The 16,985-nt window shown below is 35.7% G+C and overlaps 1 protein-coding gene across 5 annotated transcripts in view; it reads left to right on the plus strand.

Moving 5' to 3' along the window:
- Nucleotides 1–16,985, plus strand: part of VPS8 (VPS8 subunit of CORVET complex) — a 234,631-nt gene that overhangs the window by 22,557 nt on the left and 195,089 nt on the right. For all 5 annotated transcript variants that reach the window (XM_032171818.2, XM_058426256.1, XM_058426252.1 and 2 more), the window contains exons 6-9: nt 3,805–3,837; nt 4,805–4,859; nt 14,026–14,150; nt 14,890–14,976. In XM_032171818.2, the coding sequence (XP_032027709.1) occupies nt 3,805–3,837; nt 4,805–4,859; nt 14,026–14,150; nt 14,890–14,976 (300 nt within the window). The remainder of the gene's footprint in view (nt 1–3,804; nt 3,838–4,804; nt 4,860–14,025; nt 14,151–14,889; nt 14,977–16,985) is intronic.

A 16,985-nucleotide genomic window follows, 5' to 3' on the forward strand; every position in this document is an offset into this window, starting at 1 on the left:
TGATTTTTGACTTGTGAGACGTGGCTACGCGTCTTGACATAGAAATTAGTGCAGCCATGAAAATAAAGTTCTGCTCAGAATCTAGGCTGTGCCTAAATGAAATATGGCAGCAAGCCTAAAATAAATACTATTTGCCTTTTCTTTAAATTCCTTTTCAGTTTAGTTGCCGTGTTGTGTATTTGTTGAGATTGTGTGCTTGTTTTTTTTTTTCTCTTTTCATATGGAGAAATGATTGATCAGAATCTTTTACAACTGAATTTTTTTTTATAATTCGCAAAATTATTTTCATGTCCCTTATTTCGTTTATTCTTACAACTTGGAAACTAGGTAAAGCTGTATTCTATTTTACAAATGAGAAGATAGGCTCAGAAAGGTGATATTAACTTGTCTTAGATCATCCTGTTAGGAGGTAGCAAGGCGTTTATTCAAAATTGGGGTTTCTGGCTTCAAGTGTAGTGCCTCTATTGTGAAATGGAGGTGGCATTGGTGAATGTGATCAATGTGTAAAATGGCTGGAACAGAGTATCTGTGGCCTTTTTTGAAAATTATGTAGAGCACTGGGTTAATGTAAACGATATTTAATGGTCCATAGATAGCAGAACTTTTCATTTGACACTATCAGACTTTTGACCTCAAAGCCCATAGTTTTATGTAGTCTTTCAATTTTGGTTTTCTGAGTACAATGTGTAAATTCTGTATATAATGATAATGACAGATTATACTCCAGGAAGTTTAATGTGTTTTTATGTTCTTTTGGGGCATTTAATTGGCATTTTGCATATCCAAGTTGGACAAGAAATAAAAGTTTGGATTTTTCTTTTTTTTTTTGAGACGGAGTCTCACTCTGTCACCCAGGCTGGAGTGCAGTGGCATGACCTCGGCTTACTGCAAGCTCCACTTCCCGGATTCATGTCATTCTCCTGCCTCAGCCTCCCGAGTAGCTGGGACTACAGGCGCCCGCCACCATGCCCGGCTAATTTTTTGTAGTTTTAGTAGAGACGGGGTTTCAACATGTTAGCCAGGATGGTCTCGATCTCCTGACCTTGTGATCCACCCGCTTCAGCCACCCAAAGTGCTAGGATTACAGGCGTGAGCCACCTGGTCCAGCCAAGTTTGGATTTTTCAAGAGGGTGAGAGATTGATACAGAATTGCAAGATACCACAATTGCACTTCAATGTTCATGTTTATTAGAAAAAGCCCTTAGTGCAAATAACAAACAAAAAAAAAGTATTTACTGTAACAATTGGGGTATGCTGACCTAGCTCATATATCATGAAATGAATTTAAATAGAGAGATGCTCAAGCAATGGAGGAAACCTGGGCAATTGTTCTTCCTCTTTTAGGTGGAGAGTAACTCATATTTGCTAGAATGGGAACCACCTGTTGAGGATTACATTTCCATGACGTTTTCTGAATTTAATCCTTATGTAGGTGATGAAATTCATTCCTTTCAAAATCAAGATGAACCAGAACAGTCATTTGACCCACCTGTGCAGTTTTAAAAATATTTTGAATAATGGAGACTGAGCTAAAACTCAGACTCTGAACAATGATTAGATAAATCTGTTATTTAAAAGGGTTTCTCCTTCCCCTTGAAGAGGAGGGGAAATTCTAATAAATCCCAGAGTGTTTGCATTCTGTTTTTATTTGATTGCTATGGCTGAGCTCCTTTGGTATGTTAAAATGAAAACTGCCTTTCCTGTGACAGTCATCATACGGTGCCTTCCTATTTTTGGATTACCAGCTCGATTTAAATTGCATGCTTTCCTGTGATGGTTGGTTTATTAACATGTAAGGCTAGTTATATTTTTGGATATTTCTCCCTGAATAATTGCTCAATAGCGCCTCCAGCCATGTGGTTAGTGATGTTATTAGGGCTGTTTTGGGCCTTGATCACAGTTTTGGGATTCATGCATAGAAAACACTTGGAGAGATGAAATTTTTGCAGTTGTGAAGCTCATTTTTTAATTTGGGATCCTTTTCAAAGTACTATGACATGTGACTATACTTTAAAATAATTCAAAGTAACTTTTTTTAAGGATCTTTATTATTTTTATGATCAACTTTAAAATACTAGAGATAGCTTAGTGTAGTGTTTTTTTTCAAAATGCGTCCACTGTATAAGAATCTCCTAGGGTACTGATTAAATTGCAGATTCCTGGGGCTCACCCCAAACCTACAGAATCCCAGGCATACAGGCATCCCAGGTGATTCCCATGCATTTTGGCTTTTGAGACCCACTACCCTCAGATATTGCAACACCAGTACTAAAATTCTGTAATCTCTACAATGCTTCCAAATATCTGTGTTTTTTTAGCTTTTGAAGTCAGGTGGCTTCTGATTCCATTATTCAGGTTCTATTTTGAATATATAACAGACCTTTGAATAACATCATTTTGTTCAATGTCATTTTGTTATACTGTTAATGAAGAAAAAACAATTGGTTTAAGTTGTTTTGCTTAAAGTCAGTTTCTAAGAACTTACTGACAACATTAAGTGAGGTCTTACTAGAGTTTTTGACCTTCATCTGCTGTCCCATTTCTCTTTTTCGCTGTCTAGGTGCAAATCAGTCATTTATCAACTATGTATTACATGCTTCTTAATTGTCGAGCGTTATGTTAGGCATGTTTGACACACAGATACACGCAAAGTTGGATAGATGCTGCTATCCAGAGCATTGTGTGTAGCAGCCTTGCTCATTGCTTTTTTCTCCTGTTTCCATGTACTGGAATAAGTTTAAGTGAGTGCCCGGGAAGCTCTATAGAGTTGGTTAAATAGAGTCTATAGAGTCTGCCTTCTGAGAGATGATAATTGACCACACTGACAAGGACAGACATAGAAAAGAAGATGTGTAAGTGATACAAGGAGCCTGTCCTGGGATTTGGAAGCTCTGAGATTGAGACATAGTTCTGCCACTTACTGAGTACCCATTGTCAAGTCAGTTAAACTCTTGGAAATGTCTGTTTTTAAAATCTGGAAAATCAGAATAACATTGCCTGTTCTATACATCTCTCTAGGTCTGAGAATCAAGTAGTGTAATATCTGTATACACAAGCTCTTTGCTACTATAGTACTGTATCACTACAAACTCATAGGGTTATTTAAAGCTATGTGAGCATAGAATTGATACTCTTACATATTTATTTGATTCTTCACATTAAATTTGATCCTCAGGACAGCTCACTGAGGTAAACAGGGCAGTATTTGCTATTTCTTTGAACAGATGAGGAGACTAATGTTCAGAAAAGTTAGGTGACTTTTCGAATGCCATATAGTTACCGGTAAGGAGCTGGGACTAGCACTTCTTTGTGTTTTAATTTCTTATGCTTGAGAACTGACTTAATATACCCTGTTGGGGTTTATTTAGAGGTTATTGGGTAATTGCTAGATAGGAAAGTCCTACTTAGTAGTAGAAACATCTTTAACATGTTTACTTTTCTCAAATCTTTATGTACTCCTACCATTTTGACCCCATAGTACTTATAGTTTATTCAAGTATAGAAAATGGAACATCTTTCCTGTTTTTCCTTTGCATTTCCATTATAATCAGTACCCTTCCTGAGGCATCTTACTTAGTAAAGGCACTTATATACTTAGTAAAATAAAACAATCCCCTTTCATGCCCTTTGTATTTTGTTGATATATATAGCTTTTGTAATTTCTCTTAGTTGGGGGCAAAAATAAAGGTTCCACCTCTAATCTAAATTGATTTGGAACAAGTATATGTAAAGCAAGAGCCATATACCATTTTCTGTTTTAAAATGAGAATATTTTTCAAATACTTTCTTTAAAATTTCATTTAGGACAAAGTAGATGCTGGCTTGCCTACAGCAATTGTAAGTATACTTTAACTTTTTAAAGGTAAGCTTTCTATTTGATTGGGTTTTCTTTGATTTATTATTACATTGTTCAAAATATTATATAAGTTATTATGGTAATAAATTCATAAGTCATTTTACTGCCAGTAATCAGGTTTAACATTTATCCATGTTGAATGCTCTCTTTTTTCCTAATTTTTTATTACTTTTTAGGCTTTTGTTTGAGAAGCAGATAATGGAGTAATATTAGCCTTCTCCAGGTTTATTTGTTTGTGGTACCACCCTGCCCAAGTAAATTTGCTTCTTTTGTGATTTGGCTCCCCTTCCACAAGGAGTGGAAAGCATCATTTGATAGGATCACTTTGTGGAAAATAGTACATTTAACAGCTCTGGATTCCATTGCTAGGCTTGCCAAATAGAACTCTGTTGCAGTATTGTAGAGAACTAGGGGATATTGAAAGCACGCTGGTACTGTCTCCTCTTGTCTTCCTCCAGTGCCTTTTTAGCTTTCCTTTTAGTCAGTCTTTGGTAAGGAAGTGGGTGAGTTTTGAACACTTTGGATGCCTTTAGGCCCCTGCGGATAAACTAGAGAAGTGTGTTCTCATCTCTTGTAGGAACACAAGGTTGTAGGAAGCTTGTAGGAAGCTCTAGGTTGGGTAGCATAAGTGCCTCTTACTTTGCCTGGATCCCTGATTTTTTATTTGAAAGTTGCTTTAGAGGAAGCTAAGTGGCATGTTATTGCCTATAATGTTGAACATATGATATTTTGGTAGCGTTACCCCTAGAGTAAATTTAGAGGGATTCTCGGAAATAAAATGTCCTGAGTTTCATTTCCCGTTTTGCCTCCTGGATGAAATTCTTCTTATTTACAATAGTTTGTATGTCATCTGGTGCCTAGAGGAAGGCAGGCCAACAAATTCAACTCTGATTATTTCAAGATTCTTAATGTAATATCTTAAAATGTAATCTTCCCTTTTGTTTTCAGGCAGTGTCCAGTCTGATAGCAGTGGGTACATCTCATGGATTGGCTTTAATATTTGGTAAATTTTTTAAGTGCTTTCCTGCTTTTAAATATTAAGTGTCCTTTTGGGTTTTATAATGTCCTTTAATCACAGTTTATATAGTATACTTCATTTTCTTGAACGAAACCAGAAAAACTTGAAAAGTAGCAGTCAGTATTTTTATAGCTAAAAATTATTTGACTCACAGATTTGTTTCACTGCTTATTGCAAGTTTATTTTCTTCTTCATGAATTTATAAGCTATCATATCTATTGATCTCTCTGCAAACCTAGACAAAAAGAATAAAGTTGAAGGGAACCTTGCGTTATCATCTTGTCTGCCTCCGGTTGTTGGTGGTGGGGATTTTTGATTCTGAATCACGTTCCAGTAATGGGTATTCTAAAAGATCTTCAGGAAAACAGGCTTTCTCAGTAATTTTCAGGAGCTCTCAGTGACAGTAAGCTTTTTTTTTTTAAATTTCCATTGTAAATCGCTCCAAACCGAAATTTTTTTGGCCTGTAATCACATTGCTTTCTTGGTTGAAAGAGAACTAGTTTTATTTGTATAGTAGAAGATAGTTGTGTTTTCTCATTTTTTTCTACCTGAGACTAAATGACTATAGTTTCATTAAGCCTTCTTTGCTTTTGAATTCGTTGTATGAGTAGAATATTTTGTTCTTTTTAAATTTAAAAACTGTTAGATTTTTGTGGCCGGGCACGGTGGCTCACACCTGTAATCCTAGCACTTTGGGAGGCTGAGGCAGGTGGATCACCTGCGGTCAGGAGTTTGAGACCAGCCTGGCCAACATGGTGAAACCCCGTCTCTACTGAAAAAAATAAATAAAATAAAATTAACTGGGTGTAGTGGCAGGTGCCTGTAATCCCAGCTACTCGGAGGGCTGAGGCAGGAGAATCGCATGAACCCGGGAGGGGGAGGTTGCAGTGAGCCGAGATTGCGCCACTGCACTCCAGCCTGGGCAACACAGCAAGACTCCATCTCAAAAAAAATAAATAAATAAAAAATAAAAAACTATTAGTTTTTTTTGAGGGGTCATTTTTAGTGTTCTCTTCTGGATATTAAGTTGTTTAATCTACCTTAAATGAAAGACTTGATGACACTGCATTTAGTAAGGAATCTACAGACTTTTGTATGGATTACCTGAGAATACTTAATAGCAGAACCACAATTTGATTTCTGTGGGGCCTTGCATCCTTATTTACCATATAAGTGGATAACTAGTTATTTTCTGTTGGTTTTGAATGATTTGACTTACTATTATAAATTTTATATTATGACAAAAGCATTTTAAAATGTAATTGTAAAACCTAGTCTTTTCAAAGCTAATTGATTTAAATAATAGAGTTTTATTGTTTGGGGACCAGAAGAGTAGAAACAAAATTATAATTCCCTTGAAGGAATTTAGAATTGATTGAAAAAGACTTTTAAAACCTATATAGTTGATATATATTCATAGTAGAAAATATAGATGAGCAAAAAGTTGAAGATACACCAAATCCTGCCATGTAGGAATAATCCCTAACATTTTTGTATGTAACCTTTTAGTCTTTTTTTTCTGTACCTGTGTATATGTATCTATACACCCTCAAATGGGATCATGTTAATTTGCAAAGTGCTTTTTATTGTAATGAATATCTTTCCATGCAGTTATATATTTTGTCTGTAACATCATTTTTAATGGCTACATAGTATTCTATTAAATGGATTCTTCCTAATTTACTTAATCATTTCCTACTATAAGACATTTAAGTTGTTTGTAAACGTATAGTACTGTGATGAACATCTTTGTTACTACATTTCTGTGTCCATGACTACTTTTTTAGGACAGATCTTCCTAAAAGTGGAATTGCTTGGATTAGGAGATGAACATTAAGGACTTTTGATATGTATTTTCTAATGGCCCTCTGGAAAAGTTCTGTCAGCCTGCTCTCCTATCAGGTGTTCAGAATGGTGGTCTTCCTGTGGGGCATAATTAATGTTAGATAAATAGAATTTTGGGAAAGAATCTTATGAGGTCATTTAGTTCAGTCCGCTTGTTTTGCATCTGAGGCTGTTGAGGATCAGAGAGGTTAAGTAACATGCACAGAGCCAAATTCAGCCAAGTTCATTGAGGAATGCTGAATTCTATATAAGTGTATTTCCACTATTCTAAGCAATTCTGCTATCCTGAGATAAAAAGAGGCAAATTCTAAGATAGGAAGAAAAGAATAAAAGAACTAAGGTGAATGAGAATAGATTATAATGCATGTATTTGTCAGCAGATTGCATGTTGATTTTTTGTTCCCACTTACCAGTACTCACTTCTCACCTCTATCTGCTTTAACATCCCTTTCTTGTCAGTGTTATAAGAATATGTGACTGCTTATAATCAAACTCAAGTATAGCTTACTGCAAACAAATTAAAATGAATACTTTACAAATAAAAACTAACAGAGGAAAAGAGAACATTGTCTTTTGATACTGTCTTTTTAATTTCCTTGGGCCTGGTTCCTGATTTTTTTTTTTAAGACCCCAGCAGCTTTCTTGTAGATAGGAGGAAATAATAATCTTCATTACAGTCTCATGGAAAAGAAAGTATGTCAAAGTGAACATTTTGAGAAAGAGTCATAATATTCTGGTTGTGCTTTGTGCTTTGGGTATTAATAGGGTAGCTAATAAATTTTACTCATTACTGTTTATAGGAATCAGATGTTTGGACAACGTGTTTTAACAAATGGATTAAAATATGCTTGAAAGCCTGGGAACAAATGGCAGAGTAATAATACTATAAAGTGTCTAGAGGCCTGGGTTAGATCTCATCTCTGTTAAACATCTGTGTTGATCATAGGAGAAAGTGTAGCAGGAAGAGCTATACTTGTTTAAGTACTAAATGTTTCCCTTTGAAACAGAGGCCCAGGTCATTAAGATAGAAACCATTATAAGTTTCTTGAAGACTGATGTTTATTGCCTCTTCTTAAGTAATTATAGGCATATAGCGTTTAAAAAAAATATTGGTACTTACCTTTGTATACAGAGTCTCAAAAGTTCAAATCTTAAGATGTTTCCCCATCCCAGGGTCCTTAGTTTTCCTCTTTTTTTTTGGTTATTAGCATACTTTAGTAGATTATCTTTTTGAAATTGTTTTTGTTTTTATCTAACTTAAACATGGATTTAGTTACTTTGCTCTAATGAGAGTATTATGGATTTTTTCCCATAACCCATAGCTGAGCATAATCATAAATGCTAGAGGCATCACTTAATCAAATTTAGTATCATTCGCACAGATAACTAAAGCTTGTCACTTATATTCTTGAAACTTTTTACCTGTCTTTTCTTCGAGCTTTTGAACTGATTTCTTGCTTTTCTTTCTCTCTCGATCTTTTCTTCATGGATTCAAAAGGAAAAGGTATAGTAAGTAATTTTAGTTTGCATGAATGGTTTCTTTTCTTTTGGTCTTTTTAATGTTGGAAGAGAATGCTACCAATTATAGTCAACGTCCTCTTATGAAATGCTTATTGAAAAAAAGCCAGCTAATTGAAAAATTAGTTAAGCGGGAAATTGTGAAAAACTATAAGTATATATATACCTTCAGTGTTTTAACTGAAAATATATACATTTTCATTTTTCATTTGATCTTTTGATGTAGTCCCAAACTTTTTCTTTGAGTTTGTATTTGCCACTTGGAGTCCTGAAGTATCTTTTTTGGCATAAACTTTATCATTAATGGGTCATGCAAAATTTGCCATTTTAAAGTTTCAAAATGAGGTAAAAGCTTAAGCACCTGTGAATCAATCAATGCGTGCAAAATCCTAGATTTTAACAAAACTTTCAATCTTTTCCTGTTATATTATGAAGACCTTATTTTGTGACAGTTTTGTATAGAAACTCATCTTTACCAAGTTTTTCTAAATCATCCCATTTAACGTTCATGGAAACAACAGCTCTTTTTCACTCCGTTTCATTGGTTTATTTACTGTTTAAGTTTTAAAGTACAGTAACATTACAATGGCATGAACAGGCTTGGGAATGAATACAGCTGACTCATAGTAAGCATCAGCATTCTGGAAGATATCCAGCTAGCCATGGGGATTCAGTATGCCCTGGCTTCAGTCAGTAAGCCTTACACAGGGAAGGAGAACTTGAATTCTGTGAGTTGGTTTGATGGAGGTCAGGTAAAAGTGCTTCTGTTGTTTTATGATCATCGATGAAAAATGTTTCCTGATTAGATCTTTTCTCCCTTGGTCCTAGAGAATATTTTAGTGTGAATAAAGGACAAGAAAAGGCTGGATGTGGTGGCTCACGCTTGTAATCCCAGCACTTTGGGAGGCCGAGGTGGGCAGATCACTTGAGGTCAGGAGTTCAAGACCAGCCTGGCCAACATGGTGTAACCCATCTCTACTAAAAATACAAAAATTAGCCAGACGTGGTGACACGTACCTGTAATCCCAGCTACTTGAGAGGCTGAGGCAGGAGAATTGCTTGAACTCAGGAGGCGGAGGCTGCAGTGAGCCGAGATCGTGCCACTGCACTCCAGCCTGGGTGACAGAGTGAGACTCTGTCAAAAAAATAAAAAATAAAAAATAAGAAAAGAATAGTATTAAAGAATAGTGAATATTGGCCAATAAAGGTAGAGTTCCACACACACAATTAAGTTGGATTCCTGCTAGGATGTAGGTATTTCCTTCTTTGAGAAATAGAGGATTGGGCTACTTTTGGTACATGGAAAGAGTTAACAGAAATTCTTGAAGTATGTTCAAATTTAGATTTTAGGGCTATTACAGACTATACATTATTTGTGACTTTTCTTTGCTATTCAGCATATTATTCTTAAGTCCCAAATATGCTGAGGAGATCTACTCTAAGCAAAATGTACTTTGAAAGACATACTAATAAAAGATACAGATATAATTCAGGGCAATGCCAAATAGATGTGCTGTTTGTGATATTTGGCCTTCAAATTATCTAAATTAATTGGTAAGCTATATTATTGTCATAAACAGTAATTCCTTGCATTTGTACCATTTGATTATTTTCTAATTTTTCACAGGCAAAACTCTTTGTCAACTCAGTGAAGTTTATAAGAAAGGTTATAGTCTCATTTCATATTTCTTGCCAGGGTAACCATTATTAAAACCCCTGCAATTTTTTTAAAACACAAATTTGACAGTACTAACCAAATATACCTTTACGTGACTTTGTAAATGAAATTAGATATACTGTTAATTTAATAACTTTTTCCAACTGTAGACAAAGGAGACCAGAGAGGAGGAGGAGAATAGAATTTTTCCTTTTAAATTCATGAAATCAAGAGTAACCTGGAGTGGCTCTCATTTTCACCTTCTGTCCAGGTCATTTTGTTCTTTACACGTATCCATGGAATTTAAGTGTTTTGAAGAGGTTTTATGTTTATTTTGGTCAAATATCATTTCCCAGAATTGTCCAGAATTTTCTGGACTACAGAATGTTTAGTGACTCTAGCAGGAGAAACCTCTTCAATAAGACTGCTTTCTTCTTTCCACGGAAATTCTACCTTTTCTGAATTTAGTCTAAATTATATAATAGCAAGTTTGTTAACATGGTACTATAAGGATAGAATGTATGAAGAGGCATGGTGGCTCAAGCCTGTAATCTCAGCACTTTGGGAGGCTGAGGCAGGCGGATCACCTAAGGTCGGGAGTTCGAGACCAGCCTGACTAACATGGAGAAACCCTGTCTCTACTAAAAATACAAAATTAGCTGGGCATATTGATGCATGCCTGTAATCCCAGCTACTTGGGAGGCTGAGGCGGGAGAATAGCTTGAACCCGGGAGGCGGAGGTTGCAGTGAGCTGAGATCGTGCCATTGCACTCCAGCCTGGGCAACAAGAGCAAAACTCCGTCTCAAAAAAAAAAAAAGAATGTATGAAGATACCAATAAGAGCTTGATAAATATCTTTATGGAGTCAAAGTAGATTACATTTGTTACACTGTCCATCATGTCTCTCACCATCACTGCTGTTTTTTTAAGTGTATATATGAATGTAATCTATAAATTAGTTTGTGATGAGCACTTAGTAATATTCAAGGGACACTGAATTGGTTCCTTTGTGCATTATCTTACTTTACTCATTTATTCCTCTTAGCAACACAGTGAGATAATGGGCATTTTCTACATTTTACATATGAAGATAGGGAGGCTAAGTGAATTTAAGTAACATTCCTAAAATTACCAGGACATGCTGTAGTTGTAAGGCTTGTAACTATCTGTGGAGTAGGGGTGGAATTAAAATCCAGGTATCTGGTTTCATAGTCATGATACCTTCTAAAGGAGCGTTATAAAAACAACAAATATATTGTAAAACATCCAGAAGAAAGTTGAGAATGTTTCCATTAACAGATTTGTGGGCTGTAAATTTAATCCATATTGCAGGAATGGCTAAGATTGATAATTTACTTCCCTGTCTTAGCTAGTTGATGGTATGTGGGAACAACAGTTAGGAAAGCACAGTCATGTTTGGTTTTTAATCTAGAAGTTATGTCCTTTTCCTTCCCTCATTTCGTCCATTGCCACTCTTTTCTATTTCCTCTTCATGGCACCCTTATTCTCTTTGTTATCATATCCTCAGTTCTCCTGCTCATACTTCCTGTGCCTGAAATAGTCCGATTTAAAGTATGAACATTGTTAAATTAGAAAGTAGTAGTGAGGGTCTCTAAGTATTGGTGAATCAGAACTCTGCGAAGTTTGGATCTCAAAGCAGGGACTACAAAGGATCTTCGCAGTATGCTGCTTAGACATCGCTCTGTGCCTGGAAGGCAAGCGGTCCAAACTCCAGGGTATGAAATTTCATACCAGCTCTATCTTTGTCCTCTTACTTTCAGTCCGTCTGTTACCTATACATGTGACCCAGAGTAGAGGTATATATGGAATACTGTTGCCCAACCATCATATCATGACAGTTTGCAAATTAAGGTATGTGGAGAATCCACTGACTATACAGGGTGGCTCTGATGAAATAAGGATCATGCAAAACATTATTTTAGGTAGGTAGTTTTGGAAAAGCAAAATAAAATATGATGTTATATTTAGAGTCAGGAAAATTATAGAATAAAGGGAAGTTTTATAATTTGGATTAAATCGAGGAAGGGTGAAAAAATTGTAAGGGGGAGAACAGTCAGGATGTATTGAAAAATATCTGTAGTTGTAAAATTCTAGATGTGAATAAAGACAGTAACTTTTAAAATACATCAGACCTTGTATATTTATGAGTTTTATTCCTTTTCAGTGTTCACCTTGGAAGGCTGAAATCCAAAATGATTGAAAAAAATCGAGTATTTTCTATGTGCTATGTAGTTACACTCATTGTTTCACAACTCTTTTTTGGGAAGGAGTGATTACTATTTAAGTCAGTTTATGAGCACAGAAAAGTACTCTTACTGTATTCTCTCTGAATGGGCAAAAGGACTGACCCAATATTATTCCCTAGACCTGAGAATGAATGACTGTGTCTGATAGCTAGATTTACTTTTATAGAAGGAGAATTGGCAAATGTGAAAGCTATTGGCAAATGTGAAAGCTATTCAGATGACTGTCAGATGCCTTCTAAGCGCAAGGCATTAAGCAAGATACTTTGGGAGTGTTAATTCAGTCATGATCTTAGCCCTCAGAGAGGTCATAGTGTAATAGGGGAAGTAAGACATACCCCAAAATTCACATGTAGATAATTAAGGGAGATACAAACAGTGCTGGGGAAGTTGAGAAAACTCCAGGTTGTGGAAATATGGTGTTTTTTGCTTTTTTCTAAATAGTTAAATTTTGTAGGCATGCATTCTGACATTTAAATTTTTAATTTCATTGTTTTTAATGGGTATAATAATGAACTCTAGACAAAATAAGCATTGCCTAGGAGAAACCCTAGAGAAATTTCTTTTAATTATTAGATAACAGAATTTAATATATATTTGAGTGCCTCCTGGAGAAATCAGAGGTGATTAAGGCAAGATCCTTGCCCTTATCACCCTTAACAAACTTAATCTAATAGATATTTAAATTGCTTGCTTTTAGCATATTTTTTGTTTGTTTGTTTTTTTGAGACGGAGTCTTTCTCTGTCGCCCAAGCTGGAGTGCATTGGCATGATCTCGGTTCACTGCAACCTTTGCCTCCTGGGTTCAAGCAATTCTCCTGCCTCAGCCTCCCAAGTAGCTGTGATTACAGGTGTCCACCACCACACCAGGCTATATTTTTTATATTAGTGGAGATGGAGTTTCACTGTGTTGGCCAGGCTGGTCTCGAACTCCTAACCTCAAGTGACCCTCCCTTCCTCAGCCTCCCAAAGTGCTGGGATTACAGGTGTGAGCCACCATGCCTAGCCACTTTTAGCATATCAAATTTTGATGTTTGAAATAATTTTCTGAAGTCATTTAAATGTTTACTCTGTAATTTGCACTGTTAATTTGCTTAGTAAATTTTCTTTATGGATAATATAAATGTAAATTTCTGCCAAATTCTAAATTAAATTTCTTGAGTTTTGAAGTTTTATAGTTATTTTAAAAGACGATGGTATTCCCTATAACTTTACATCTTAAAAATGGCAAGAAATACAATTCTAGGATGAGACAGATGATGGTTTGTTTAAGGAGATACAGATTACATGTGGATTTTTTGGCTTATCGTTAGCATTTTTTATTATGCTTCCTTGTAGATCTTTTTTTTTCTGTATTCTTTTTTTTTTTTTTTTTTTTTTTTTGAGACCGAGTCTCACTCTGTTGTGCAGGCTGGAGTGCAGTGGTGTGATCTCAGCTGACTGCAACCTCTGCCTCCCGAGTTTAAGTGATTCTTGTGCCTCAGCCTCTCAAGTAGCCGGGACTACAGGCATGGGCCACCATGCCTAGCTAATTTTTGTATTTTTAGTAGAGACGGGGTTTCACCATGTTGGCCAAGCTGGTCTCGAACTCCTGACCTCAGGTGATCCACCCACCTCGGCCTTCCAAGATGCTGGGATTACCGGCATGAGCCACTACACCTGGCCTTTTTTTTCTGTATTTTTAAGTGTCTAATTCAACGCCTAGCATCTGCTAGTTGCTCAATAAATATATTTAAAAATGAATGTGACTTCATTGTCTGCTGCTTTTGATTCTTGTCACCTCCCAAGTCTTTGAAAGCATGCCTGTACTAGATGTATTCACTCTCTTGCATTTCCTTCACTTGACTTTAAAAACTGCTTTCTTTAGATCAGAATCAAGCTTTGCGACTCTGTCTGGGTAGCACTAGTGTTGGAGGTCAGTATGGTGCTATCTCTGCCCTCAGTATCAACAATGATTGCTCAAGACTTCTTTGTGGCTTTGCTAAAGGACAGGTAAGATATAAACCTCCTTTAATTCATAAGACAATGTTAAAATAAGATCATTTTAAAAAAACTTATATTTAGATCAAAGACCAAAATATGTGTTATGAAGTAATATGTTTGTAGAGCTAACCAGAGATTGCTGAATCTGAGTTTTGTCTTATTCAAAATTGTACATAATTGTTATCGACTGACCCAGAGTCTGTAGTTTTTTATATCCTAGTTCATGTGTCTATCTGAGTAAAGAATTTTTGTAAACCAACCAGGGGTGTTACATAAAATGTACTTCCTTACAGTCATGTAAATAATGGAGGCTGCTTTTTAGAAAGATTCTGTGTTCCTGGATAACGATTTTTGCGTTTCTTTCTTCTTCTGAAACTGGCATTAGGTTATGGTTTTTTTCATCTTCTGATTTATACATCACTAGCTAGTTTGGCAGTAAGCCTTTCGTATACTTTTTACTAGTGCTAAACAGATTGACTTATTAGAGAAATATCTTTTGTCTCTCAGTATGAGAACAACATTTAAAATCTAAAGGGAAAAGTAAGATGGGCAGGATGAAGGGTAAATGAAGATCGAATAAAAGTTCCATGCTTTAATGGATCTGCAACCTTTCGGTATGTTTTAACTTTATAGTTCTTTGCCTGCAACGTTTATAGTCAAGGAATAGATTATTCCAGCCAGAAGACAGGATACTTAAGTCCAAAAAGGAGCAATAAATTTGTTTTTAAAGCACTTAGTTGTCTTATAGATCACCATGTGGGATTTGGCCAGTGGAAAACTTCTAAGATCAATAACAGATGCTCATCCTCCAGGAACAGCAATATTGCATATCAAGGTAAGAGCTTTATTTTCTTTTTCTAATAATTTTTTTATTATGCCTTTGTGTTTATTTTAAAGTAAATTTCTCTATATTGATAATCAGAGTCCAAAAAATGTATTTAACATGAAGCTGAACATTACCTTATAAGTAGAATCCTTAACATTGAGCTGTCTTTTATTTGACTAGCCCAACATGATGTTTTTCCAGGTTAAAACTAGAGATGGGCTAGTATGGAAATATTCAGCTTCAAGTTGTATTGAAGTCTAACAGATACAGTGGCAAAAAGGGAAATTGGTGTGTTTCTAGACTAGAGTTTGGCTGTAAAGACGGGCAGCACCCTGCTGAAACTCATATGGAGCTCTTTGTTTAGTTCATCAAAATTTTATTGCTGAGGTGGTGTGCTCTGTCATCCTTTTTTGGGAGTTGCCTGAGGTTCATGGCACAGATCGTGAAAGAACCAAGGTTTGGATTATGTTTAGAAATGAATCTATTGGTTTATTTTCTTTCAGGCCTCTAAAGGGAAAGCATTAAGATCCCAGTCTTGGCTTTCTCCTTACAGGCCTGAAAAAATAAACTGACTTAGGTAACAGATTTCATTTATAAATACAATGTGAATGTTGATTCTTCTATGCTGTCAAGCTCATGTGCAGAAGCATAAAAGGTAAAGGATTATAACTAGAGAAGTCTAAAATCAGATCTTCTAGATTTTAATCATGTACACATTTTGTTGCTTAGCTCTGCAGAGCTCTGTCATCCATAAGTATGCTTTTTAAAGTCTGCAAGCATCTGGAGTTTGTATGTCTTTACCGAGTGAGTTACAAAAAAGTCTTTTGTGACAGAGCAGCGTTGAAGCATTTAGTAACAATGAAAACAACCAAGACAAGTAAAAGTGGAGAGAATTTCTTCTCTTTCAGAGCATTATGGCAATATATCTTGACCTCTTTTCATATGGCTTGTGCCAACTTCTAATATGTTATAGTTGTTTGTATATATGTCTTATCTCTCTTAGTAGATGAATGTCTTTGAAATCACAATCTGTCATTTATTTTTGTGTTTTACCTATAGTAGCTGCTCAATAAATATTTGATTGAAGGAAAAACTAGATGGTGGTGTTTATGCAAGAGCAATCTTTTTGCAGAAAAAAAAATATTGGGAGAAAGAATAAGAAACAGATGAGATAAAGGCAGAGAGAAAAGAGAAGAATGCAGTTGAGATAAATAACATGTAGTAGGAACCATCGTGTTGCTTGACAATGGTGATGAAGGTGGTACATGTAGATAATAACACTGGAGTAAGATACATAGGATTGAATATTTCTGAAGTCTTCTTCTGACAGCCACTTGCATTTTAATACTCCTACGCATTGTTCTCCAAACTTAAGTCTGTATCTAATCAATAACAATTTGGAATTTCATTATTTATGGGTATTTATGTGTGTGTGTTTATATGAATACACTACTGTACTAATTTTTATGTACATTGTAAAGCACATACACAAGAAATAGAAAATTAAACAGAAATACAAGTTCTGTTATTTTTCCTGCACTCCAGTGGACCATTTCATGCACACACCTAGGGTATATGCTTCCCACTCTGGCAACTGCTCATCTAGGCTGTAAGAGCAAAGTTGTGGGGTTTCTTAACTGCGTGTGTTTGGGTCAAGGAAGAAGAATTTTACAGTGGCCTCCAGTACCTCGGCCATCCCTGACTGGGAACCTGAGGCATGCCATTTAGGATGGTTCACTAACCTTTGAGTTTAGGGAGGATAGTCACTGTAAATGGTACAAGTTCAGTTTATTCCATTTTGTGTCCTGCAACATTGACCATACTTCAGGTCACCTTAGGACTGTCTGTCATTGTGAACCTTATTTATTATTCTGAGTTTTCTAAGTTAGGTAGTGATAACTTAAGTATATGCTGTGGAAGAAGATCAAGGAGGTAGCACATTTTGGGAAGAGTTATATATGAAAAGTTAAAATGTTTTAGATATAGTGGACTTACTTTTCAGTTATTCAGAAGACATA

Source organism: Hylobates moloch, unplaced genomic scaffold (genome assembly GCF_009828535.3).
Source record: "Hylobates moloch isolate HMO894 unplaced genomic scaffold, HMol_V3 SCAFFOLD_13, whole genome shotgun sequence".
Classification (NCBI taxonomy): Eukaryota; Metazoa; Chordata; class Mammalia; order Primates; family Hylobatidae; genus Hylobates; species Hylobates moloch.